Raw genomic sequence first — 25,470 nt, forward strand, 5'->3', positions numbered from 1 at the left:
ATTAAACATCATTGTATCTGGAGATTTACATTAAATCCTGTGTAAATATGTCTGGTTTTGTTTAGAGAAAGAAGAGCTATGTTTGTTCTCATGTATGTTGCAAGTCATGATCTGCTGATGCTGCACTGGTAGCTATGAATGCACCTGGTGGCATATACCATGTTCTCAGTGTTGAGGGATTCCTTTGTTATTCTGTTATGTTTTTACCACTGAGTCAATCAGAGAAAAGCCTTCAACAACTGAAATTAAAGATGTTAGTGAACATCTAAATTATTTCACCCAAGAATATTGAACAGGAGTTTTTAAATACATAAAGATCTTAAGACATTTTGTCAAGCACAACTGCACCTTCCTAAATGTTGTCACCACAGAAGTGGAAGAGTGCCCAGATTGTTCAAAGCCCATTGTATCATTCCAGAAACTGTAATCACTATCATTACGGTTAGAGGGTGGGGTCATTGCTTTAGGCAAAGAGGGCAGCTAGTATCATATTGATGTGCCAGTTTTATGAAGATGGGTGTGCAGAAGTGGGTGGTATTAGACATTCAATATCATCAATTTAAATTGTACACAGTTTTGTTAATAATGTTGTGCATAGGAAAATCTTTGCCTTGTAATCTTCAACTAAAGAGCTAAAATAACACTGTTTCTTACTTCTTGCTGTGATTTCATGTTTAGGAAAAAGATTGGGGTTACTTAGTTTCTGAAGCAAGATCTGAGATTTTCTTTCTGCAGGCCACCTGTTTCATTTTTTACAAGACATGAATTCTGTCTAGGAATTGTTCATCTCTGAGACACTTTGGGGTAGGATACTCAATAGATGCAATGGAACATGCAAAGTTGACAGTAGTACAGGGAAAAGCAGATGATTCTCTTGGGATTGAGTCTTGGCTACAGCATCGCTGTCTCTCTGTGGTTTTGGGGAGATATTTTTTGGAATGGGCAGCTTTTGGTGAGACATAAAACCAACATCTGCCCACTATGAGCACTAAAGATCTATCCATGCGAATGTAGGAGTATTATCCACTTTGTTTTCTTTAAACTTCTATCTTGAGTAGTGACGTTCTACCTACGTTTCTCCATCAGTTTTCCCGTGAAGTGTGTTGTGTCCAGCTTTAAAATAGCGTTGCAACTTTTTTCCTCCATTCAGGAAATTTCCGAAAGGGGGGCTTCACTGAAGTGTGAAAGGGGGGCTTTCACGAGTGGGGCTTCACTGAAGTGTATGGTCAAAGTGAGCACTGCTGAAAATCAAGTTGAATTGGATTGCAAAAAGTAGTGAAGAGTAGTTCTTCAGCTGTACAAATGGCTACAAACAGAAAGAGCAGGACTCTTACACTGTGAAGTTTGGATTAAGGTGAAAGATCTTTGTACAGTCCCAAATGAAATGGTCAGGTGCTAATGACTGTGACTGCAGTGGTAAACATGGGTTCAAAGGCAAGATGACTCACAAAATTAGAATTGGAAAGTAGCATTGCATCTCATACCTCACTACTACCAGAGATTTGATTTTAAGATTTCTTGCTCTGCTGTTGGTGGCAATTTGTTGAGGTATATGCTGGTTGAATAGACTGAGGATTTAGAAGAACTGCTGCAAAAACTGAAGGAAAATCATGTCCAGAAGTCTTAATTAAATCAAGTCATTTCACAGGAGGACAACTCAGAGATGGAAAGGTTTATAAGGCATGCTTGAAGGCTTTCTAGTGTATATCGATTTGGGGAACTGTTAAAGAAAACAAATACCTGTGTCCAAAAAGTATGTTATTGAAGAAATAGTGAAGAAAAGTTGGGAGGGATGGGGGCGAAGGGGAAGAATGCATAAGACTTTGTGTCAGGGATAGGTAAATTCTTGGTCTTGTTTTTAAAATCTTGACATTACTGTTTAAGAGAACCCAGGAAAGGTATTCACAAAGGATTTGATGTAGTCAGAGCAAGAAAAGAACAGTTGCTCAGCAGAATTTTAAAAAAACAGTTAAAATTGGAGTGCTTTAGTTCTTCGGTACAGTCATCAAGGGATGTGGTCTCTCGAACCATGTACTTATCACTAGAATGTAAAAGAATGTTTATTAGAGGTTATAGAGGATGCAGTATAAGATAAAGTAAGATTAGAGGTAGAGGTGTAAGCGAAGAACAAGTCAAAAGAGAAGCGAGTCACTGCGTGACAGGAAGAGTAGGTGGTCAGTTATGGCAGAAAATTGCATCTTCCTGGATGCTGGTGGAAAGACCAACTGAAATAGACTTTGTGGATAATGATTCAAGTTTTGGTCTGCCACTCAGTCTCTAAACATGTTTATATATCCATTTTTTACTGTGAAGTGCTGGCGAACCTTTGTATATTGTTAATTTCTTTTGGTTTAACGGTAATAAAATAAATGATGCCTTTTTGTTGACCTTTCCCTCTCTCCTTAGTGTGGTTGTTATCTCACTGGTTTTGAACCGTAAAACGTCTGAATCAGTTGGTGAATTGAGGGCATGGGGACGTCAGTTCTGTTACTGGCAGCGTGGAGGGGGCAGCTTTGCTGTTACATGTGGATATTTGATGGCAATTTCCATGACTTGGAGGTACTATTTAGCTGTGGTTTACAAATGAAGAACACCAGTCCTTGAGCTCTCTCATAACCTATAGTTTCAGATAACATTGTCTGGACCCTGGCAGAACTGTTTTTTCCATTCCCTCTTCTTAATTTTGACCTGGTATGTTTTCCTTTCCCAGATCTGCTGCTCATCTGCTTAACCCACTTTTCTCTTGCATTCACTTATTTATTTTTATTTCAGTTTTTTAAAAAAAGGGCATGTGAAGGAATGTTTTTAAAATATGTCAATAGTTCCATAGTAATAAAAATGAAAATTTTTCTGTTTTAGCTGTGAGAGGTTTAGTTATGAGATGAGAGTTTAACATTTTGATTGTTTAGCATATTGAGATAATTGCTTATGGAAGGCTACAAACCTTTTCAGTAGGCTTTCATGTCAGCCTATCTGTGTTCACTGTAATGGGTCATTTTCCATATTTGCAGAAAGTTAAAGCAGGTCTTTACAAATCACTGCACAGTAACTGTTGAATAAATTTACTTCTTATAGTTTTCTTCTGAGAAGTTCCTCCCCAGATGTCAAACCTTGCATTTCCCTTTCCTGAACTGGATGAAAACATCTTTATGCCTGAATCTAGGAGAATACTTGGGTTCAGGTTAAATATTAAAAAAGAATAAGTTAGTATGCAAACAGAACTGTGTCATCTAGCTGGCATTTTGAGTCTATTCATTTTATGGCTTTTTGTTGTTTCATTATGGGCTATCTTTGAGAATATAAGCTTGAGTCTTTCAAACCAGTGAAGTCAGCATTAGTTTTTTTCACAATAACACTAAGAGGAGCTGGCTCCTTTTAAATATATTTATTTCCTAGCCCTAGGCAAAGTTTTCTGAAAGATGAAACTCATTGGAACATTTGACTTTCAGGCTTATGTTCATGTATTCAAGATTTCAGCGTAATTAAAAAGAAATTATAACATAGTTCTGGATTTACATAGAGCATTCTTTTTGTTATGGGTGAAAAAAACAGTACAGAAACTTTCTGTCTACTTGCAGAAATGTGTAGGCTTGTGTTTATCACTTGGTGTCTACACAACCAGTGTTTTCAAGTTGCTGAGGCTTAAGTTTTTAAGGACTTTGTTGTTATGAAAATCTGAGGGGGTGAGGGATACTGTTTGTTGAAAAACAGTCTGTTGATTTCTGGTTTGGTACAAACCTCTGCACATCTGAAAAATCACTTTGGCAATCTACTCTGAGTTTATCTGTGTTAGGTAGTATCTATTGTCTGTTATACTTTTCTGAGAGGAAAAGAAATTCTTTTAAATTGTGTGGTGTTGACTGGCAAATATAGAAAGAGCAGAAAATTTCTGTAACATTATAAGGGGTCTTCCATTCCCCAAATACTCTGAAAAAATTGCTTATTCTTTTGTGCTGTTGTAGATGGAGTGTAGGGCAGTGTTGTTAGCTGTTAAATGTCATAGGTCAACACATGTTTCCTGGTATGCAACTGCTGAAAGTTTTTTTTTTTGCTTGTTTTCAAGTTCTTTTTTTTTTTTTAATGCAACCCATACACACATTGTCAAAGCTCATATATTGTTCTTCTAATGTTTGTCCAGTACTGCACAGTTATTTTCAAATTTGCACTTAATTTGTTTGGTGTTTACAGCAAATACTTTTCATATTATTTTTCTTTAGTATGATCTGTTTCGTATTTTGGAGACTTAGGAATGTAGGAAAAATTGATGCATCGGGAAAGGCTGCATGCAGTAAGGTATTTCTGCTCAGCTTGTATCATTACTCCTGAGACAAACTGATGAATACACTAATGTATTTGTAGGCAGCTTTGCAGTGCTTGCTGCTCAGACAAAACCATCATCAGCAATTATGTATGACATAATTGTCATCTTACTGACATAGATTTTGTCTTATAGTAGCGTTTTATAAATCTTTTCCCAATATATTCAATTTTATTGTGAGTGTATAGCTAATCTGTGTGATTATTTCTCTGTTGAAATGTTACCTAGCATTTTCTGTTGTCTGCAGCAGTGGCTTCAAATTTTGTGGCCTTATACGTGTCAATGCTGAATTACTAATGTATTTTAGACCTTAGGTTTCAGTTTCCTTTCAAACTTGACCATAGCAGCAGTGATTTGCTTGGCTGTAAGAAACTTCACAGTTTTACAGTCTTCTAGAGAGCTTTTGCCAAAATAGTAATATTTTATGCTAGATGAGAGGAAATGTAACAGAATCAAAAGTAGTTCAGTGTTGCCCTGGACCACTATAATTTATTCCTAGTCATTAAAAAAGGCCAAAAGGTGTCGGGTGACTTCTATGTTCCCTGTATCATGAAAGAATTAGTAGTCATTCTTTTAAAAGAACATGCTGTCCTTTTGGATAGCTATGTTGCACAAGTGAAGTCCAAGTAAAAGTGTGTTGGGTTTTTTTTTTTGTTTTACTCTTTATTTTCCTGCAGATGGCTTCCTCTTGGGTATAATTTGGAATGAAATTCAGTACTGTTAAGTGTTTTGGCTCGTTATTTTATTCAAAGTATGTAAGACATTACAGATGACTTGAAATATTTCTGTTTCCTCTGTATGCTTATGGGACAGTAGAAGGAAACCCCCCACGGTTGACTAGTGTTTCTATTTATATACATACAGGAGTACCTCTAACATTTGATTAATTTTGGGAAAGAAACGTGTTAGTTAATTATTGTTTTCAATGAGATCGTGAGGTTCCATGTATTAATTCCTGCTATTCAATAGCTACTTCTTTCATGTAATAATTATCTTATAAAAATTTAGCCAATATGTATTAATAACAGCAACAATTTATTTTCCCCATCTCTTCTGCAGTTTACATGAAAAAATGTGGTCTTTGTTTCTACTCTGATATTTTATGAGATGATCTATAATTGATGATGTGCAAGGATGTTCAGTTTGAAAGAACTGTAAGGACAGTCCAGATGCCTTTGGATGTAAGAGGCTGGATTATCCCACCACTAAAGAACTAAGGGAAGGCCTTTTCCAGGCATGCTGTCACTGCAGAGAACACTTGTATGCTGTTGAAATGTGCTTATAGGTGATCTTTTTTCTGCACTTGTTAGCTGTCTTGGGACAGAGTGGGAAATGTGTATTTGTTCTGAACAGTAAAGTTAACAGCTTACATTGTTCAGTTTTCTTATCATTGCATTGTTCTAGTTAATTACCAAGAACTGGTGTTTTTAATCAGTAAAATATTTTATGAGTATTGAGTCTGACCAATTATTTTGTATTAAATTAACAAGCCAAGATAGAATTAACTAATCCCTACCAACCCACTTGGAAAATGTTTATTCATTCATATCCAATCTTCCTCAGTACTTTCCAATAACTAAATTTTATGACATAAAATGATATAACATTTCAGGTATGTTGCTCGTAAACAATAAATTTTGCTTTCTTTTTAAAACAAATTTATTTTTTAAAACTTTTTTCCTTTTTCTGGCTTCACGGAGAAGACCATATGAAACACATCAGTTTATTTAGTCTGACTAGAGACTATTAATTAGCACCACTGATTTTTAATGCAGTATCTAGCAATCCTAGTTACACCGGCTATTTTCAATTCTGTCCAAATTGATAGCATTCTTGAGACTGGGATGAGACCAAGGCATCTCCTGAGCTTAAGGGAATTGATTGCACTGATGATAACAACATGCTGTATGCTACAAAGGAAAACAAATGAGCTGAAGAAATCACTGAATCTCTCTCTGCTTGACTTGGTTGATGATTCCTTCAGCCGTTGGTGTGAAGTATGACATTATTCATGTAGACAGAATGAGTGAGCAGACTTCTCTGCATTACCTGCCAGTCCCATGAAGTGCTGTATCGCTGCCACTGGCTCTCTTGCAGAAACTTGAATGTCCAATTGGGTATTCAGGTGGAAATTCTGTCTAAATCTCTAGCTTGAATAGCTGAAGCTCTGAAGTATGAGATCCGATTATCCTTCAAGTGTTAGGAGCATGTTCAGGCCCCAAAAAGGAAAGAGCAAGAGGTTTCATATACAGATATCCAAGCCCCACACCAGTCTGGCTGAGTTATTTCTTCCAAAAGCTGTTCAGTTTTATTTTAAGGACTCCAACATCAGCTATGGGGAGCCTAACGCTAACCCTGATAACTACCCTGGTAATTAGTTCCAGTTTTCTCTCCCCTCCACTGTCTGGAGAGTGACATAGAATCATAGAATGATTTGAGTTGGAAGCGACCTTAAAGATCATCCAGTTCCACCCCCCTGCCACGGGCAGGGACACCTCCCACTGAATCAGGTTGCTCAAAGTATCATCCAGCCTGGCCTTGAACACCTCTAGGGGTGGGGCAGCCACAGCTTCTCTGGGCAACCTGTACCAGTGCCTCACAACCCTCACAGTAAAAATTCTCTTCCTAATATCTAATCTAAATCTCCCCTCTTTCAGCTTAAAACCATTGCCCCTCATCCTTCCACTGCACTCCCTGATGAAGAGCCCCTCCTCATCTTTCCTGTAGGCTTCCTTTAAGTACTAGCGGGCTACTGTAAGGTCTCCCTGGAGCCTTCTTTTCTCTAGGCTAATCATCTTATTTTGAGGTTTGAATTTTTATGATGACTGAATCTTGTAATACGTTGGATCTGGAACACTTTCATCTGAAATCATTTTATTAGCAAACACCTTAGCTACACGTAACTACTCTACAAAGTGTTCATCATCTCTCTCTCTAATAAACTAAAAAAGCTGAGTTCAGAACCTCAAGATATGACACCTCTTTTCCAGTCCCAATTTAATTTTTTTGTCTTACTTGGAAAACTTTCTTCTGCGTTCTGTGCACCATGTCCTAAAACGGTTGTCTTAGCAGTTCTATGAGTGTCCAGTAATGACACATGGGGAGGGATGAGGCATTTTAGCTGGGAGAAGGATGGGAAGTTTGATAATGCATCTTCAGTAGAGGTGGCTTCGCTGATGTATGTCTTTGCTAATGGTTATCTTTTCCAGTCTGTCAGCAAGATAGTCTTCCAATCCTTGGAATATATGACATACTAATGCTATCCAAAGCAATTCTAAAATATCATTGTCACAAAGCATCAAGTCAAATATCTTTAAGAAGAAAAAAAGGAAAAAAGTTCAAGTACACCATGTGGTTGTGATTGCTTTTATTAGGTACGTTGTGTTTCTGTTACCCCTCCCCACAAAAATAGTTCTAATGACTTGTTTTCTACAGAAACATACCAGTCATCATTCTATTTGTATTTTTGATTTTTGTCTCTGATACAGCTTCAAATGACTTTCTATTAATTTACCTGAGTTGACTGTTGTGCTGAACTAGCCTGTAATTTCCTAGGGATGTTCTTTTCACCCTTTCAAAGCATAGGAAAAATGCCTACAGTTCCCTGGGATTTCCACCTTTTGAAGAACTTGTGGAACATTAGCATTAGTGGTAAAGTGCTCCTCGGTTCTTTTTCTTGCATGCAAGTTATTTGAGCCAGTTTGCCTGAAAAGACTGAATTTTATCAGAGGCTCTAAAATTTTCCTTCTCAATTCTCTTTTTTTCTTATTCCAGTAACGTCATCTGATAGAAGCATGTTCCCCATAAAAAAAATTTAATGCTTTATTTTGCTGTTTTAATTATCAGAACAGAGAACATACAAGTTGCAGTCTTCTGGTGAAGAAACTTGAAATTCAAGTTTAAGATGTCTTCCAAACATGAGTACACAGGAGAAATGCCAAAAGGGAGGAAATGTGGTTACCATGGTTAGATAGGAACTTAGAAGTACAAACTTTCTCCATGCCAAAGCTCACTAGAGTTTAATTTGGATGGATTTTGGAATCTCTTATTTTCTTCTTTGTTCCTAAGCTGTTAAATTCTGCAAACCTACCTGGAGGAAATACAGTCTGTTCATCAAAATAGTGGTTTACTGGCATGGCAGTCGTGCATGGGAAAGCATCTACGGTGGCATAAAGCCTTTTTGTTTATGCTGGGGCTTTTGCCAAACAAGCTCTAATATGAATTTCTCTCACCACACCCCTTAAAGACATTTTTAGGCCAGTAGTGCTACCCATGGCTTATAATGCTAAATTTTGTGGGAAGAGAGGACAAGGATGTCACATGGTTTTGATCCCATTTTTCTGCACAGGAAACTGAAACTCAGTGGAAAGCACCAAACTTTTCAGCTGTATTTTCATGCTGTTTATTTTACTGTGCTTTTTGTGAGGGTGCTGACAGGAAACGCATTTCATGTTTTTCTTAATTAACGCTGTGGAAATGTAAAATTCAGTAGTAGCAGCCAATGTACAGAACTTCGTTAATGGGATACATTTGTATTGCAATCCAGTATATTTTTTAAAATTTATTTTGAGTCTTTGTCTAGGCTTTCACTCGGGTGGGAAGATGTTTCTTCGTGAGACTTGTAGCCACATTTCGTTTTCCTATGTTTATTTACGTTCTCTGCTGTTTCTGTGTGGAACTCACACCTGCAAAAGGGGAAGTTGATTGTGATCGCGATTGGGAAAAGTCAACACAAGGCAAATAGGAAGTTCTGTTAAATTCCCAGAACGAACAGACCGGAAATTTATCACCCTTTCTGCTTTTGGTGCAGTGACCTGTTGTAGTTGTCTCTGTGCCTTGTGCCTCTGGTCAGTTTGCAGGCAGTGGTGAGCAGTTAGTGCAAGGTGTAGGGCACTGCTTAGTGGGAGAGGTTGCTGCGAGCGTGCAAGGCGGCAAGTAAGGATTTGGTTGAGGATGTGCTGCCTTTCAGGCTTTCTACCATTGATATGGCTAGAGGGGGTCATGGCTAGAGAGGCTAGGTGACTGCCAACCCGTTTAAACTAAAGGCTTTCAAAAATCCCCTTCCCCGTGCCAGCCACCTACTCCGCCTTTCTCTCCATTTCCCCTTACTAGGTCAAAGTGTTGACGTCGGGAGAGACACTCTCGCTAGGCTAAACTGGCAGAAAGCTGCTCGAGGGGAGTGATGTCTGTATTCCAGATCTTGGAGGCGCGCCAAGTTAACAGTGTTTGCATTTGAGAAGAAAATTTTGATTAGGAAAGCTTAAGGTAGATTAATATATTTTGACTTGATGTCTCGTGTCTAAAACAAGTGAAAGAGGTAAAGATAATTCACTGGCATAGATGGTACCACCATTTTGCTGGCATTATTTCTTGAGTATAGTTACACCAGAAGACTTAAATCTGGGCTCAGGAAACCTGTTTGTTTCAGTTCATGGAGAGGAGGTCTCAGGCAAGGTGAAGTTCAGAAGATAGCTGAGTGCTTTGCAGGTTGAATATCACTGATGCCAGACCAGGGAAATTTTATATAAAATGTAGGAGCTTTGGAACAAAATCCCTGAGACAGATCTGGAAGCATATATCCCTTCCTGGTATTCCATTTGCTAGCTTGCAGCCTGCTGCTTGCATTCATCTGGTTTCCTGTCATTCATCCTACTGCTCTTCCTGGGGAATTTTGGAACTCCAAGTAATTTTGAGAGTTGCATTATGAAGGGATATAATTAAAAAAGAAATTAATTATAATTTTGTTTCCAACAAGTGCATTTTATTCAGGGGTTTTAATGTTTCTATTATCCTTTTTCTGCTTTATTCTGAAAGTTTTAATTTCTGCTCTCTAAGGGTGAATTCTGACTCCTTTTAATTTGCATATTTCAAGGCTACCTGTTCTGTATATGTATTCTTAAGGTTGTTGGCATCTCTCTTGCATCTCTAAGTCTATTTTGCTGCAGCATTCACAGACCTTTTAGTTTCTAGGCGTTTGTCCATTCAGATCAACGTTATTTTAGTACGCACTGCATTACCTCACTCTTACACATCCTCTATATGCATGCGCGTTTTCTCTGAGTGAGTCTTGGAACCGTTCTCTGGCACACATTCTAAGGAGTTACAGGGTCATGAATGCAAAAATTATAACACAAGGCTGCTTTTTTACAGATGCTGGAGAGCAACGGAATGCATCTTCAGACATGGCAGCAAGTCTGGATATGCTGTTAACAGTGTGGTTTAATACCTGATTGTGCAGGCGTAAGCTATAAAGAATAAGATAACGAGGACTTTATGTATTACAGTAGTATTTTTTATAACATTGACCAGTTCCTTGGGAGGAATATTTAAACATTAAAATGTCAAATCAAAATTTATGATTATATAGATAGCTTACTGTGTGCCAGTTGCAGTTGTCAAGTGGTGTGCGTTTATTGCCCTGTTGTACTTTTTTTCTAACGTTCAACCAGTGCAATAATTATACTTGTACATACTCTATATCTTTTGGAAGATAGTTTATAGCCTTATCTAGAAAGTAAGTTGGAAATTCATTAAAGACTTGAAAAAGTTCATGGCTGCTGTTGTAACGCAACACTACTACTGTAGAAAGACATTAGGCAGGGGAGAGAGGGAAAGGAAAATGAGTACATCAGACAAGGTTAACGTTTCATGCCTGACTGATAAATATGTGTAAAATGCTCGTTTATGTTTCTAACAGATACTGTTTTTCTAGGCTTCTTCAGATGGCTGCCAATCTCCTCAAGCGTATAGACAGTGTTTAGTAAAAATGAAAAAAAAAACCCAAACCAAACTAACTATTGCCTTAGAAAGTGTCACAATGCATTTTGGAAACTTCTCCTGAGCTGTTAAATAGATTAAGAGCGGCAAAGGAACATCTTTATGTATATCGTGCTGAAAATTAAAGCACAAGCATTTAATACAAAGAATAAATTTCTTTGATAATGATACTGTTTTTCAGTGTCCTTTCAGTGTTTCTTCAGGAATATTCTAAATATTAGATATTTTCTACCCATACTGTCTTTTTTTTGTCTCATAACCAAACAACATTCATTTGCTATAAACCCGTATTCTTCAGATTGAAGTGTAATTTATTGAAGTTATGCCTCTCTTTAATTTATTACTGCATTGAAATTGTCTTTTCTGCTTTCATGTTGAATATTTAGTATCCAGACTTCTCATTATTCTTTCTGATGTTGCTGGGAACAATTATTGCTGACTAACAAGGATTTCTTGGTTAGAGAAATTTTGAAGGCAGGCTACGTGTTCCTGAATTTTAATTTCAAGTCTGGAGAGCTGAAATTTATGGCTTTTAAAAATTTTTATGAAGTTGGATTGGGTTTTCCTGGCGTGGTGGTATAAAAAGATTCTGTGTCCAAGAGTGTCAGAATTGCCATAAGACTAACTTGATGATCACTCAGCTGAAACAAGGAGGGAACGTGAATTTAATTAAATTTAATAAAAAGTCAAAACAATTATTTGCACAAGCACACTAATTTCACTTTCTTACTGATCATAATTGGAATAGAGATGTTGGAAGATCATTTTGAGGAGAAAACTCCATACAGAATGTCATAATTACTGCTATGCTACTTCTGAAATGAAGATGTTGATCAAGTGGGAGGTGTCTCTGCCCATGGCAGAGGGGTTGGAACTAGATGATCTTTGAGTTCCCTTCCAACACAACCCATTCTATGATTCTATGTTAGCATACAGTAGTTTTTCATTAGCCACTACTTCTGTAATTTAGGTTGGTTTTGGTGAGAAATAGAAGATTATTTGACAGGTTTTGCTTTTTGTTTTAATAAGCCACTGGGATGGAGACATAAAGTATTCTGAAAGCAGAAAGAGAAACTGGTTTCTCAATGGGTATAGTTTTCTTTCTGAAAAACAGTTCAAATTGTTTTCCAGAAGTCAAACAAGAAATACAGCTGTTGTAGAAATGCTTTTTACAAGCTTGGGTTTTCAGCATAGCGGTTCATTCTGAAAAGGTGTTTAAAATCACATGATGTTGTGAGGTTTTAAAAAAGCAAAGCAGTGAACTTGGAATTGATTTCTTCATATGCATGTGTAGATGTACGGCCAGGCGTATGTGTTTACAAGTGTGTAGTTCTTGATGAACTTAAGTAAAAGAATTCTCTTTCTATAGCTTTTGAGGATGAATTAGCTGACTTTAATTGAGATGTTCCCATATGTTTTAACTTTTCCTCTTTTGTTGGGCTGTTGCTGCAACACCTCTGTGACGAGCCTGAGCATCTGATTATTGCAGATCACTTTAATCTGTAACTCAAATTAGAGAGTACCTTGTCTGTTACTTGTGCAGGATTAATGTCACTGAGAGATCTTTTACCAACCTTCAGCCTTGGGAAGCCTAAGAATGTGGTTAAGGATCTTTTCTCTGATGGGAAGCATTTATTACTGTCTTTGTTGACATAGCGTATCCACACTCCGTTCGCCTTTCCTCTGTCTCTGATATCACAGGTTAGAAAGCTTGTGAAACTTATTAATGTTGCCATTTTAACCTCTTTTCTGGCTTCAGCTTTAGCCTCAGAACACCACGAGCCCCTGACCGGACTGGGTGGGAGAGGCAGGCAGCTGGTTTGCAGGCACCTTTGTGGGAGACCTGGCAGCAGGTTCCAGCAGTTCACAGTTACCACAAAGTGTCTGTGTCAGGGTTCATCTTGGGGAACTCTGTATTTCAGAGCATTCCAGGATAGAAAAGGTCTTTGTAGTTCTTTTATTATTAAAAGCTGTTTTTTTCTTTATGAGTGAGTTTAATTGTTTACAGTCGATCATCAGAATCTTCTACAATACTTGAAACAGGCTTTTACCTGGAGCTAATTTGGAGTATACTTTAAGTGCACTGTTTCTATTTTGGACTGGGTTAAGGATAAATATGCAATTTGTTAGATACAAGATGTTGAAAGGAAGGAAGATGTTATAAAATTCAGTGTATATTTTTTTATTCTGTTTACATTCAGAGATATCTCCAAAGCTTCCAAGCATTTCCTCAGGTTTACAGCTTCATTACATTGTTTTTTTATTATGCCAGTGAGCATTGTTATTGTTTTGCTTTGTTTTGTTTTAAGTAGAGGTATGCATCTGAAAAAGAAAATACGCTTTGCCAAAATTCCATACATAAGTGAACGGTGACATGGTGAAATACTCCGCAGCTGGTGCTAGGTCATGCAAGTCCAGATGGAACAAACTTCCTTCACATAATGTCCAGAACATGGGCCTTTATTTTCAGAGAGGTCTGTAGAAAAGGTGATGATGGTACATGTTATAAACAAAGCACAGTTTGAGAAGTAAAAGAAAGCTTACAGAAGCAGACTTAATATAACAAAACTCTATACTCAGAGTGATCCAAGGGAGAATCAAATGTTTGGTTAAAGAGTTAGACATCTACCTTCCTTTCTAGTTTGTGTCAGATGTTTTGAATTCTGAAGTCATTTGGGGATCATTTAATTCAAGTCTTTTCAGTAGAGTTCAAATGTTTTCTGTTTTATGTACATGCAGCTAGCTTTGGATTTTATTTAACAAGAAACAAGTGCACGAATGTATTTTGAAGAAAATACTGTGACAATATTTTAAATATTTAATTATTTAAGTGCAGTGTTCTGTAATGGCATATTGCAGACCTTGGCTCCTGTTTGGTATAAACTCTCAAAAAAAATGCCTTCAACAGATGACTTGCAAAGAGCGTATTATGTCATAAACTTTTTGAACAAGCTTTTTCCCCTTTCTACTTTAGTAGTCCTATCAGAGGTAGTGGATTTCTGATGGAAAGCTGACTAGATCGTTGATGCAGAAAACAATGTAAAGTGCAGACAGAGCAGTCTTCCCGTCTGTAGCTGCACAGACCCAACTAGAATATTGATTCAAGTTTTTGTTATGGACTTGGTCATGGTCGGGGTGCAAGCCCAGAGGTAAACAACAAAGTTCTAACATGCAATTCAGCAAATGAGTAATTTCTGATCAACAGATGTAGAGGGCAAATACTGTAGTTCTGCCATGGTAAGGATACAAATGACTAACATTTTTCTGTAATGAAATTGAACACTATGTAAATGCTGTTCTTCATAATAACAGCATTTACTCTTCAGTTCCACAGTATCCAGTAAGCTTTCCTTTTACATCCTCCAGTGCTTTAATAGAAACTCTGACTATTTTTTTCATTGTCTTCAGTTTTTCAACAGACATTAGACTATTCCGCAGGGAGATGGTCATGACCCCAAGTCTGTTGGTGTTCAAGAAGCATTTGGACAACCCTCTTAGATACATGCTTTAACTCTCAGATTGCGCTGTGTGGAGTCAGTGTTGGACTCGGTCCCATCAGTCCCTTCCAGTTCAGGATATTCTAGGATTCTGTGATTCCAGACACCAATGCTACACACAGTTAATGTACGGTGTAGCTGATTTATGCAAACGATTTATTTTAATAGACTAGGTAAGGAGTGGGATTACAGGCTTTAGGTAGGAAAGTCACAAATCAAACAAAGACAATGTTTTTGGCTTAGTAGACAAAATAAATGTCACTTTTAAACATTCCTCAATCATGTCTAGACCTTAGAGAGAAGCCTGTGGTGACCACTTACAAAATCAAAGGTACTAAAACCAACTGAACTGTTTTAAAACACTGTGCGTTATTTAAAAATATGTTTGGTTTCTTGCATTTATGGGAATAATTAAGAGAAAGTTCTTTGCTTCATTGAGCAGCAGCAGTTTCAGTCTTGATATGTCACTTCAGCACCTTGAATATAAGATCTCTCTTACATATTCTTCAGCTCAACTTCTGGATATTTGCATCAGATTTTAGAAGGCAATCAGTTGTAATGTGGAGTCGATTTGAAGCACTCACCACCATTAGTGGCTTATTTCTATAAATAGTGAGTTGGACAATCTGTTTCTTTCTCATTTTCAGTGTCTTTGATAGAAGTTATGTTCTGATTCCAAGAATTTGGCAAATAAGTAAAACAATATGTTTGTTTTTAAACTTCTGGGGTTTTTCTTGTTTACTGGAGAACCACATGACATTTGAATTATATTCACACTGATGCTTTTGTCTGTTTTGGTATAGCATCTGGTTTGGTAAGGAAACATTTTCTTGTTCTTAGTGGCCAGAATGTGCTGGTAGTTGCACTGGATAGAAGCTTGTATTTATACTAATTCGGAAAGTTTTTCTCAATGTTGTTTGCATTTCAGATATCACACTAACATTTGTTACCTTCTTTTAAGGAAACTGAGAATCATTCATTGTTTAATTTATTGGAGAAGCATGTTGTCTCTATCCTCTATCTTTATATTTATAAATTCCTTCCAGTCTATTTGAAAACACAAATTCTCTGTGTAGCCAGTGGATGTACTCTACCTTAGCTGTTTTCCTTACCGATCACTAGTTGTTGTTTTATAGTAAAATAGTTAAATCTATAAATCATGTGTTGTACACAAGATAATTTTGAAATCGGGAAGAATTCTCACTGACAAGAGTAGCATTTAGATATGCATAAAGATCAAGAGATTGTTATTGAGAGGAGCCTGCCCAGATTAACAAGCACATCAGATAGTTAAAAATTAGGTATGGCTTTTCCCTTTGCATTTCTCAGTTTTCAGGGCAGATGTTGTATAGATTTTATGCAGTAGACCTGCTAATAATGGCTTATTATGATAAAAAGAATAAATTTTTAATTTATTTCATGTGTTCAGTATAAAACTAACAGTACCTCAAAGTTCAGAATTGGTAGATTATGTGTGTATCATGAAAATGAGCTATGCATAAACCACACATCTCAAGCTAACATGTATGTCATTTGGGGGCAGAATACATCGGTTGCAGATTATTTGGTTATACCAGATCTTCTGTGCTTTTAGTAGGGTGGAGTTTGGTGTGTGCAGAATGGTCTATTGTCCAGGACTTGCAGACACTCAATAACAGTTGCGAGATGGGAAATTGCCCATAAAGCTAAAGGGCAGTGGCACCATCAAGGATCTCCTGTTGGAATTGGTAGACTTGGCAGATCTGAAAGAGCATTAAGATTGTAAACCCAAGCTTTTGGAGTTTAAGAAGTGCAAGAACTGGGACTACATAAGCTATCTTAATTTCACTTTCCTTGTATGGATGACTCAGTTTTATTACATACCATGGTTTTATTATATACCATGGTATACCATGGAAGGGGTTTATGTATTAGCAGTATCTTACTGTATTCTTTGCATTTTGGCTCATAATTGTTCAAGAAATAGCTATTCAGAGTTTAGTGGGTTTTATCTTAATTGAACTACAGATTCCAGGCTTCATTTACCACACACTACCTAAACTCTACAGTACTCGCAGAACTCTTAATGATCTTGTTGTCAAACTTCTCAATGATGCTTTTGTTATAATGTTTGTATATATCGACCATGTTCCGTTATCTTTATAGCAGTACTGTGAGATTAATAGCAGGATCTTCTTATTTTTAAATGACATGGGATGACAAACAAATGGAGATTAGGCCAGTGTTATCAAAATCATGGACTAATACTGGATGCTTAGCATGGAATGGCGAGGATGTATTTTCTCTGCGTACTTTTTGATGTTCAAAACAGTTATCCTCAGATGTAGGAGGGAGTGCTTAGCACTTCTGAGGATACAGGCTCAGAAGTGTTAAGCTGACTATCTAGAGTATGAAGAATGTATCATGAGAAAACTTTGGTTTTGAGGATTTTCCCAGGATCATAAAATAAACTGTATATCAGAGGCAGAGTTTTAACTGCTGTTCACCTAAGACTACCCAGGTTTTATTGTAGGGGTTCTAAAGATGAATCTGTAGTAAATTTTTGTTTACAACTTACTCTTCATGCTCTTTCAGTTTTTAGCATCTGTCCAGGAGAAAAAAGCAGTTGCTGGAAACATGAGATTTTAATCTGTCTCTCTGGTTCCTTTGATATCTTCGTTGTTTAACAATTATAGAAATTCTAGAAACGTGTTGGTTTGGTTTGGGTTTTTTTGTATTTCCAATACATACAGGATTCCCAACACATACAGGGGTTATTACCTTTACCCCTTGTAAATTCTAAGTTTATAATTTTGCCAATAATAACGTACTTGTGAATTTTTCAGGTATGTGACTTCAGCCTTAAGTAAAATTTGGTAAAGGCCGTCTCAAGAATCTTAAGCAAACTGGTTTCTGAATTTCAGCATGCTCTTCCATTACTTGGAACAAGTTATTAGCTAACGTTATACTCCAGTCATTTTAAAAAAAGAGAAAAAAAACATATGCCTTTCCCTTTGCTTTTGAGCTGTAGTTCTCTTTTGGTTCATGCTGCTTGTACCATTTCTATTGTCAGGTCAGAATTACTGTCTTCAGTTCTGGTGGTTTGCATTGGTGAGCTTGAAGGATCAAATACTGAAAGTGCTTAGGTTTATTTGATGTGTTTTAAGTATTACACATATTTAGTCTGCCTGTTGCTGCAAGAGCTTGGAAATGTAGTATTCTGAGTACATTTGAAGGATTTGGAGAACTGTAGTTTCTTTGAGTCCAGGAAGCAAGTGATTGTCCCTGAGACTTACAAAGTCATGAAACTTGAACATAGTTTTCATGGGAGTGGCAAAACTTACACCCCTCCGATGATAGATGTGCTATGACCTCTTATAAGATTTCAAATGTTCACAATAAAGTTTATAGTGATAATCAATAATTGGTTGATAAATATTGCTCTATAAATAGTTATTTTTAGGGGTAAGCATTGAATGGTTTTGCAGGTATGTGTAAGTGGAATTTCTGTTTGATTAGATCTGTTGATTGAGAAATACACAGTGAAGTTAAAAATTGAGAGGCATTACAAGACACAACAATTTTAACTTCAGATTCTAACCTGTTACCCAAATGAAACCTGCATAACGTGCCGGTTTATACCATTTGTTGCCTGTTAAACCCTGCAAAGATGATCTTGATTACTGAATTCAGAGGAATGCATCTTCAGCTGGTAGAGTTTACTATATCTCCTTTGATGTCTATAGAGCTCGCTTTATATTAGTATGAACAGCTCCAAGACCTGTTGGGTTTTCCTCCATTTTCTCCAAATTTTGAAACCCTGCATATGTTCACTTTAAATGATCTGGGCTTCTTATTTCAGATGATGTTTTGTTATATTGTTTAAAAGTATCCTTCATATTTCTTGAAACAGTTGGTATTTCTGCTTAACAATATGCCTCATTTTTTTTTTGTTTTGTCAGTTTTGCCAGCCTGGAGGATGGCAGCTTTCGAAAGAGAGAAAACAGCCAACGTTCTTTGTGGTGGTTTTGACTGATATAGACTCAGAGAGGCACTACTGTTCCTGCTTAACTTTCTATGAAGCGGAGATAAACCTCCAGGTAAAAACTTTACAATAAGTAACAAAAATGCAAAAAAAAAAGTTTCTAGAAACAATAGATTCTTGTTATAGAGGACAAATTTAGAAAATACTGTGCTGTTCCTGGTGAGAATGTATTTTTCTGTCACACAGAAATGCACTTATTTATGTGCAAAGATAAGCTCTATGTATTATATTTGTTGGTGGTTTTGAGCTTTTATCTGCTTTGGAAAAAAACCCAACCAAAACCATTTCATAGAATTTCTTCACCACGTGATTTTTTTTAATGGGACAGCCAAGATGGTGTTCCTTTCATTTACTTCCGTGTATGATAGAGCATGAATGATTCTCATCTTTGTTCTAGGAAAAAGGTTTATTAACTTCTGCTCCCTCTGCTGGCAACTCAGGACAAATGTGTACAAGTATGCTCTAGGGCACGTGTCTATTTCTGTAAGTGGATTTGTTGACAAGATTTGTGTGGGTATAAATGGCAAGATTTTAAAATTGATAGAACAATTCTTCAGTTTTTAGATAGGTCAGATTTTGGGTGTCACCTACTTGGCAGTGTTTGTTTTTAAACATGTACTTAATTATTTTTGGGCAACCTCAGTCCTTCAAAAATAGACATTTTGTTTTGCATTTGATGTAAAGTACTTCACAGAATCTCTGCTATGACATAATGGTTGGAATCTTTAAAAGCTAGATCCTGGGGAAAACTTAATCCAATCTGTAATTGTGGACTGTTATTGTCATATTTTAAAATATTTTCTTTCCCACATGAAGATTAAATGATAAATAAAATCTTGTTGTTTAGTATATTAAATTTAGTTAAGATTAAATAGATGGCAAAGTAAAGTAATTGTTTTACTCTTACAGTGAAGATCTGTAACATTATTGATTTTTTTTTAAAGAAAATGCTTTTAATAATCCAAGTACACTCTGTTTATTTAATACTGGATTTGAAAGGTTACACTATCTGTAGAATAATTAAAAAATGCAGCATGGTAATAATAACATTGTGTTTCTTCTAGGCATGATTGGAAGTCAGAGAATAATAGTTGGTCTTATTTCATTAACACTACCGTTTAGGTGGATATTTTTGTAGATTATTAAAAGGACTTAAAAGCAGAAATGTAACAAAAAAATAGTTGTATTTTAGTCTTAAATTTTAGTGTAGAACAACTGACATAATCCTATTAAATATTTTGTCATTATTTAATGTTTGTCGTCTTTATTTTATAAGAGTGAAGTATTCTGTAGTGATTCTTTACCAGTTGATAAAAATTTACAACGGCTGTCTCTTCCTCCACTCTATGTATTTCATAATATATACTAAATTTAGCAAACTTGTTATTTATTCTGTGGTTTCCAACAGCTGCTTTTCATTCGCTATCCACATCTTTCAAGTAACGCTCATCGCAAAACATCCAGTATTAACGGAAAGGGTTTTTTTCTTATATTGCCTAAGTATTAATACATTAAAAAAAAAAACAAACCAAAATTAAAAAAAACCTGAGTGCAGCAGGATGTTGGTTCTCATAATGCCATTCCTGGCTGTGTTGTAAAGAATGCATATTTTTCAGATGAACTTGCTGTGGTGAAATTTATTCTATGACTGCATTGTTTATAGCCAAACTTCCTGTTTCTTTCTAAAACCCGAAGAGAATAATTGAACGTGCCCTGTTACATGGTCATTAGACAAGAATTCAGCACATGTACAATCTGTAATGAAACATAAGCTTATGAAGCATTGGGCTATGAAAGTAAGACTGATTTAACCATGCAAATGCATGCCTTGTTGAACAAACAGTCCATGAAACACAGTGTCCTGGACTTGAAGTGATATCTGGACAGTAGTTTTCACAGTTAAATACAATTTAACTTTTTTTTACTAAATTATGTAACTGACTAAGATAAAAGCAAGATGGAACTTCCAAAAAAAATGGGGTACTTCTTTCTCAGTAGCCTCTACCAGCTAAACCTTGCTGATACATGAGGTTGATTGGAATTCAGCTAGAGCAGATTAGTTGTTTGCTTGGCAGGCTTGTCTTCACAAAAAAACTTGAATTCATCACTTGGAAGTTTCTGTTATTAATTAAACTGCAAAGTGAATGAAAACAACCTCATTTCTCAGCTTGTGAATTGTAGAGGAAAATTATTGAACTATTTATTGAACTCCTGCATAATAACAGAAGAAACTTTTTGACACAATTGATCAAGCTGGGTCTTCTGTCACTCTGTGTCCCTTCATTCCTGCTTCCAGCTGTTTGTTGCAGGATAATTTGTAAATGCATGCTACCTGAAAAGTGAGGTTATACTCATGTGGTGTATCTAGGTGGTGCCCATGATCACCTAGGGTGCAAGGTTAATTCAGCAGCTGTAGAAGCTATGTAGTTTGCAGGAAAAGAAATATTCTCCCTAGTATCTCTGAAAGCCATGGATTCAATTTAATCTCTTGGCAGTTGCATGTCATAACAAGTTTTCCAGCACAGCCTTTAGTAATCAGCTGATGGCCTATTTTCAACTGCCTACCCATGGACAGAAAGTGGAATACTGTTCTATTTGTTGACATCTGTAAGTCGTACTTTGCATTTCCAGTACTGCCATTCTGAAGTGACCCAGAATTTATCATCTGCGTGGATACTGGTTGGTTTGATGAGTGGTCAGCCCTTAGAAAGTTGTGATAATATATCAAAAAAATTGATGTTACTTTTAGTCTGATTAACATTGCACATCTGTATTCTTGAGGGAAGTGAACACATGATATTCCATTAAATATGAGAATAGAACTCAATTAATGCTGTGAATGGAGGTGATAAAGCTTTGCTAAGTAATCCTTCATTAATTGTTCTGTTTTACGATGCTAGCCTCACTTAATTGTCCTGGTAACATTTTTCTAAAGCTGTATAAGGATATGGTCTTCATCTGAGATTAAAATCAAGCATTTGAATGTTTGACCTTAACAAGAGCCTAAAGTTCAGAACGTGACTAGACTACAAGAGGCAGTCTAGTAATGAAATAACAGTGGTAAAGATGGTGTCATTTAAAGACTTCCTTCGTATGTTTCAGAGCAGTTCAATAAGATTTATCCCTCACCTCAAGTTTCTACCAATCGAAAGCATAAAGAAATATGAGATACCACACTGGTTTCTCCTTCCAGGTTTTTATGCCTCCAGTACATTTGATCTGATTTTTGTTTCTATCTGGCTTAAGGTGCCATTTAGATGCTGTAGGGAGTAAAGCTGGATGTCATACTGACTTGCATGTATCTACAGAAATTTAGATGAGGAGAACAAGTCAAAACATCCCTATTTACTTTTCCCTCACAGTGCATTGAAGTGTTTTTGTTGTTTTTTTCTTTTCCTTTTTTTCCTCATTGCTATATTTTGATTGTTACTGTGGACTTCAAATCTCATTGATTTGAAGAAAACCTTGTCCTATCAACCAAAAAATAGTCTACTTAGCTTATTTTTCTGGTGACTGAAGCTGGAAGCTGTTGAGCAGCCAAAAGTTATCCAGAAGAACCATAGCTCATATCTATAGAATTCACCCATAATCACTGGTTATTCTGTGTGTGTAACTTTATTAAGTCATAAAAAATGCACACACAGACACGCACGTATATTCTGTCTGGTGTATACTGTTTGCTCAACTGAGGTTCTTATTTCTAACAGCAAATTCTGGATGTTACCACTTTGCACTCAAAGATTTCATTTAGTACTTTTGACTCAGCAGATACTTCTACTGACCTCAGCTGTGCTTCTTACCAATTATGCAGTTAGAATTCATACTAACAATGCTTGGAAGAATACCACAGATAGAAGCTTTTTAACAAATGTTGACTCACATCATTTGGGAACTTAATGGTCAAATTGTATGTTGCTTTCCACTTTGGAAGAAATTTGTCCTCTCTTCCTAGCCCCACCATCAACAAGTTAGAGAATGATTTATGCTAGTAACTTAGCCTGTGCAACTGCATTTCTTGCATTACAGAAAGTTTTCTCAATGACATCAGCACAAAACCCCAAACACTTGTTTATAACAATCTTACTACAGGATTGTATCATTCCTGTGTGTTTTCTTAAGCATATGCACATTAAAACATTGCACTCACAAAGTTGGTAAGATTAAATATATCACTCTGGAAAATTCATTTAAGTAGTAATTCATGTCTCCCATTTCCTGCCATTCACGTTCTCTTCCTCTTTCTGCCCCCTTGCAGAAAGAGGAAAAAGAAATTGTAAAAATCCCAAGCCATAAAATGGCAGATTCACAACATTCACAAATATTTCCTGAGTCAAGGGAGAAACTGCCAACAAAATGACTTCATGCTTCATAAAGTTTTAATTTTTATGCTTGGACTGGAGAGCTGGTGATCCTACTGTGTTAAAGCTTATGCCGCCTCATGAGTCACTGACATTGGGGTTTTTAGCAGAGGATGAGAACACTCAGTTCAGTTGCACCCTTTTTGAAGTGTGAAATCTGATCCCCCTTTGGATATTATATTAGTATGTTGGTAAGATGAAGCTTAATAACTTTTTAAAATATCCCAAATGTTAAATTTGTTTGGAAAGTGACCTGTTGCTGTCAGTGCCCCAGAACAAATTTTGTGGAAAAAGAATCCCAATTTTAAAAATAATGTTTAGTATATTACATCCTTATTTTTCTAAACCTGCTGAAAAGTGGATGGTATGGTTAGCGTACAGAGGTGTAAGTAATGCCTTATTTCCTTTCTGTTCCTGTGTAAAGAGAAGCTTGCAGATAATGTTCTATATGATAAGAATTAGACTTGTATTTTTAATGCCCTTTTGTACTTTAAGGTCCTTGCTAGACCAGAATTTGAAGATAAAGTGGGAACAGTTGTACAGAGGAAAGCATATTCCCATCTTCGTAATAATTCTAGCAATAATTTTGCTGTCCTCATCCCCTGGCTCATACATTCACATGTGCACACACATCCCCAGTTTGGTCTCTTGCTTTTGCAGGAGCAAAAGCTCATTTTGGGTAAAGGTCTCCTTTTCCTCTTTACTCCTGTGCAGTGGCCCCAGGTTGCAGCTCACAGGGTAATGGGAATACTGTCTTTTAAGCAGGGACCTTTCTTTGTCAGTAGAGATCAGATAATTTAACTGACTTTCAAGCAGCGTTAATTCTTGTTCAGCAGTTCATTGAAAATCTTTCCAAAGCATTTCCCCAAATGCAATTTAAAGGAATTAATTGGCTGCATTTTAATCAAACAAAACAAAAATCTGTCAAGTGTGAAAAATACTTCCTTGGTGTACTTCCATATGTGCTATATTATATAAAAACAATTATGTTGAAGTTAAAATAGGATATGAATTACCAGCTTTCTTAATTTGCTCTGCTTCTGTTGCTTAGGTCTCTGCAGTCTCTTAGGTGTTCAGAGCTTGAAAGGGTGGAATCCATGGATCAAATCTGCTTCCTTTGGGAAAATTTGGAAATATTTAGTAAACTTTAAGCTCTTAAATGAGTATTTACATACGCATAGTTCTTCCTAAAGACTTGTTACTGCCATTATTTAGCATCCTTCAGGGTCAAAGTTACTGTGTTGAAAACAGGTACTTAATGCTGTTGATTATTGCCATGTGGAGTTTCGGCATATACAGGGCAACTGCAGATGCATTACCTTACACTTCCCAGACCTTCTAGGGTGTGCAAGTCCTGGTGGCCTGCTCCAGAGCTACTCTGTGTAAGCTGGAGGAAATGTGCGTAAGCACCTTCTGGAGTTTTCAAAGCGATGTACATGTGAACATGGAATAGATGGCAGTGGTGTAAATTTTGTGTAATGTTGCAAAGTTCAGTGCCAACTCCTTATTATCATGTATGAGTACTCTGAAGTGTTGGTACAATGTAGAGATTGAATGAGCTGACTTGTTACAGAGAACTGGAGTTACTCTTTTTGTTAAATTTACGATCTTCACATAACTTTCTATATTTTGTCCTTTTTTTTAGTTGGTAGAATTCTTACTGCAATTTAGTGCAGTTTATTATCGTGGTTTGAAATTATTAAATAAAGATAATGGGGTTTTTTGCTTGTATAATTATTCCAGTATAAGTTTAGCTGCGGTGGTATGACTCTGTGCAAGTAGACAAGCCATGAAGTAGATCTGTTCACCTGTGATTTTAGTTCTCTGCAGTAGATTGTAGGCAGGATGCGTATTTGTCTCCTAGAGGCAGTCAGCTAAGTTTATTTTAGCTTTTGTACATGTGTTAGAATTTATTGGATACATGCGTTTGTTTAATCTGAAAAGTAAATAAAATGAATTGATGCTGAAGGTTTTTTGGCTTTTGATTGTTAATAAAGCAGCTAAGAGTGTATTTGGCTGCAAATAAAACCAGTAGAGACTAAGTCACGTGGAGAGAAAGGGATCCGTCCCAAATGAGCAATTGGCACGAGATTACTAAACCAAACTTCAAACAACTTTTCTTAAAATAAGAAATCATGCATGGTCTCTAAATCTTCTTTGCTGGGCAGTTAGTAGAAAAACAACGGGCTTGCTGAACTTGGCACAAGTGCAGTGTGAAATTTTGCACAGGGCAAACTGGTCTTGACAGTTATAATGAAGTACTAGAGTCAAAGTTTTGTAGTGAGATGTTCTTTCTCTCTCTAGGACTGGATGAATTAATAAAAGTAAAATTCTAATTTCGTGTTCTGTTCACATTTGATTTCCTGTGAGTTTCAAATAATACCTGCCAGCTTCCACGTTCACAACAGTAAAGCTACATCTAATGCTTTGTGTTTTCTCATTTTCTCTCAGTACCTCAGTTTAAATTGGTTTTCCTCACTCTGTCATGAAGAAATG

General features: G+C 36.5%; 1 protein-coding gene across 5 annotated transcripts in view; it reads left to right on the forward strand.

Moving 5' to 3' along the window:
- The window catches only part of SBF2 (SET binding factor 2), a 256,714-nt gene that overhangs the window by 89,509 nt on the left and 141,735 nt on the right, over positions 1-25,470 (forward strand). For all 5 annotated transcript variants that reach the window (XM_069857573.1, XM_069857575.1, XM_069857577.1 and 2 more), the window contains exon 3: positions 18,534-18,671. In XM_069857573.1, the coding sequence (XP_069713674.1) occupies positions 18,534-18,671 (138 nt within the window). The remainder of the gene's footprint in view (positions 1-18,533; positions 18,672-25,470) is intronic.

This window comes from Phaenicophaeus curvirostris, chromosome 5 (genome assembly GCF_032191515.1).
Source record: "Phaenicophaeus curvirostris isolate KB17595 chromosome 5, BPBGC_Pcur_1.0, whole genome shotgun sequence".
NCBI lineage: Eukaryota > Metazoa > Chordata > Aves > Cuculiformes > Cuculidae > Phaenicophaeus > Phaenicophaeus curvirostris.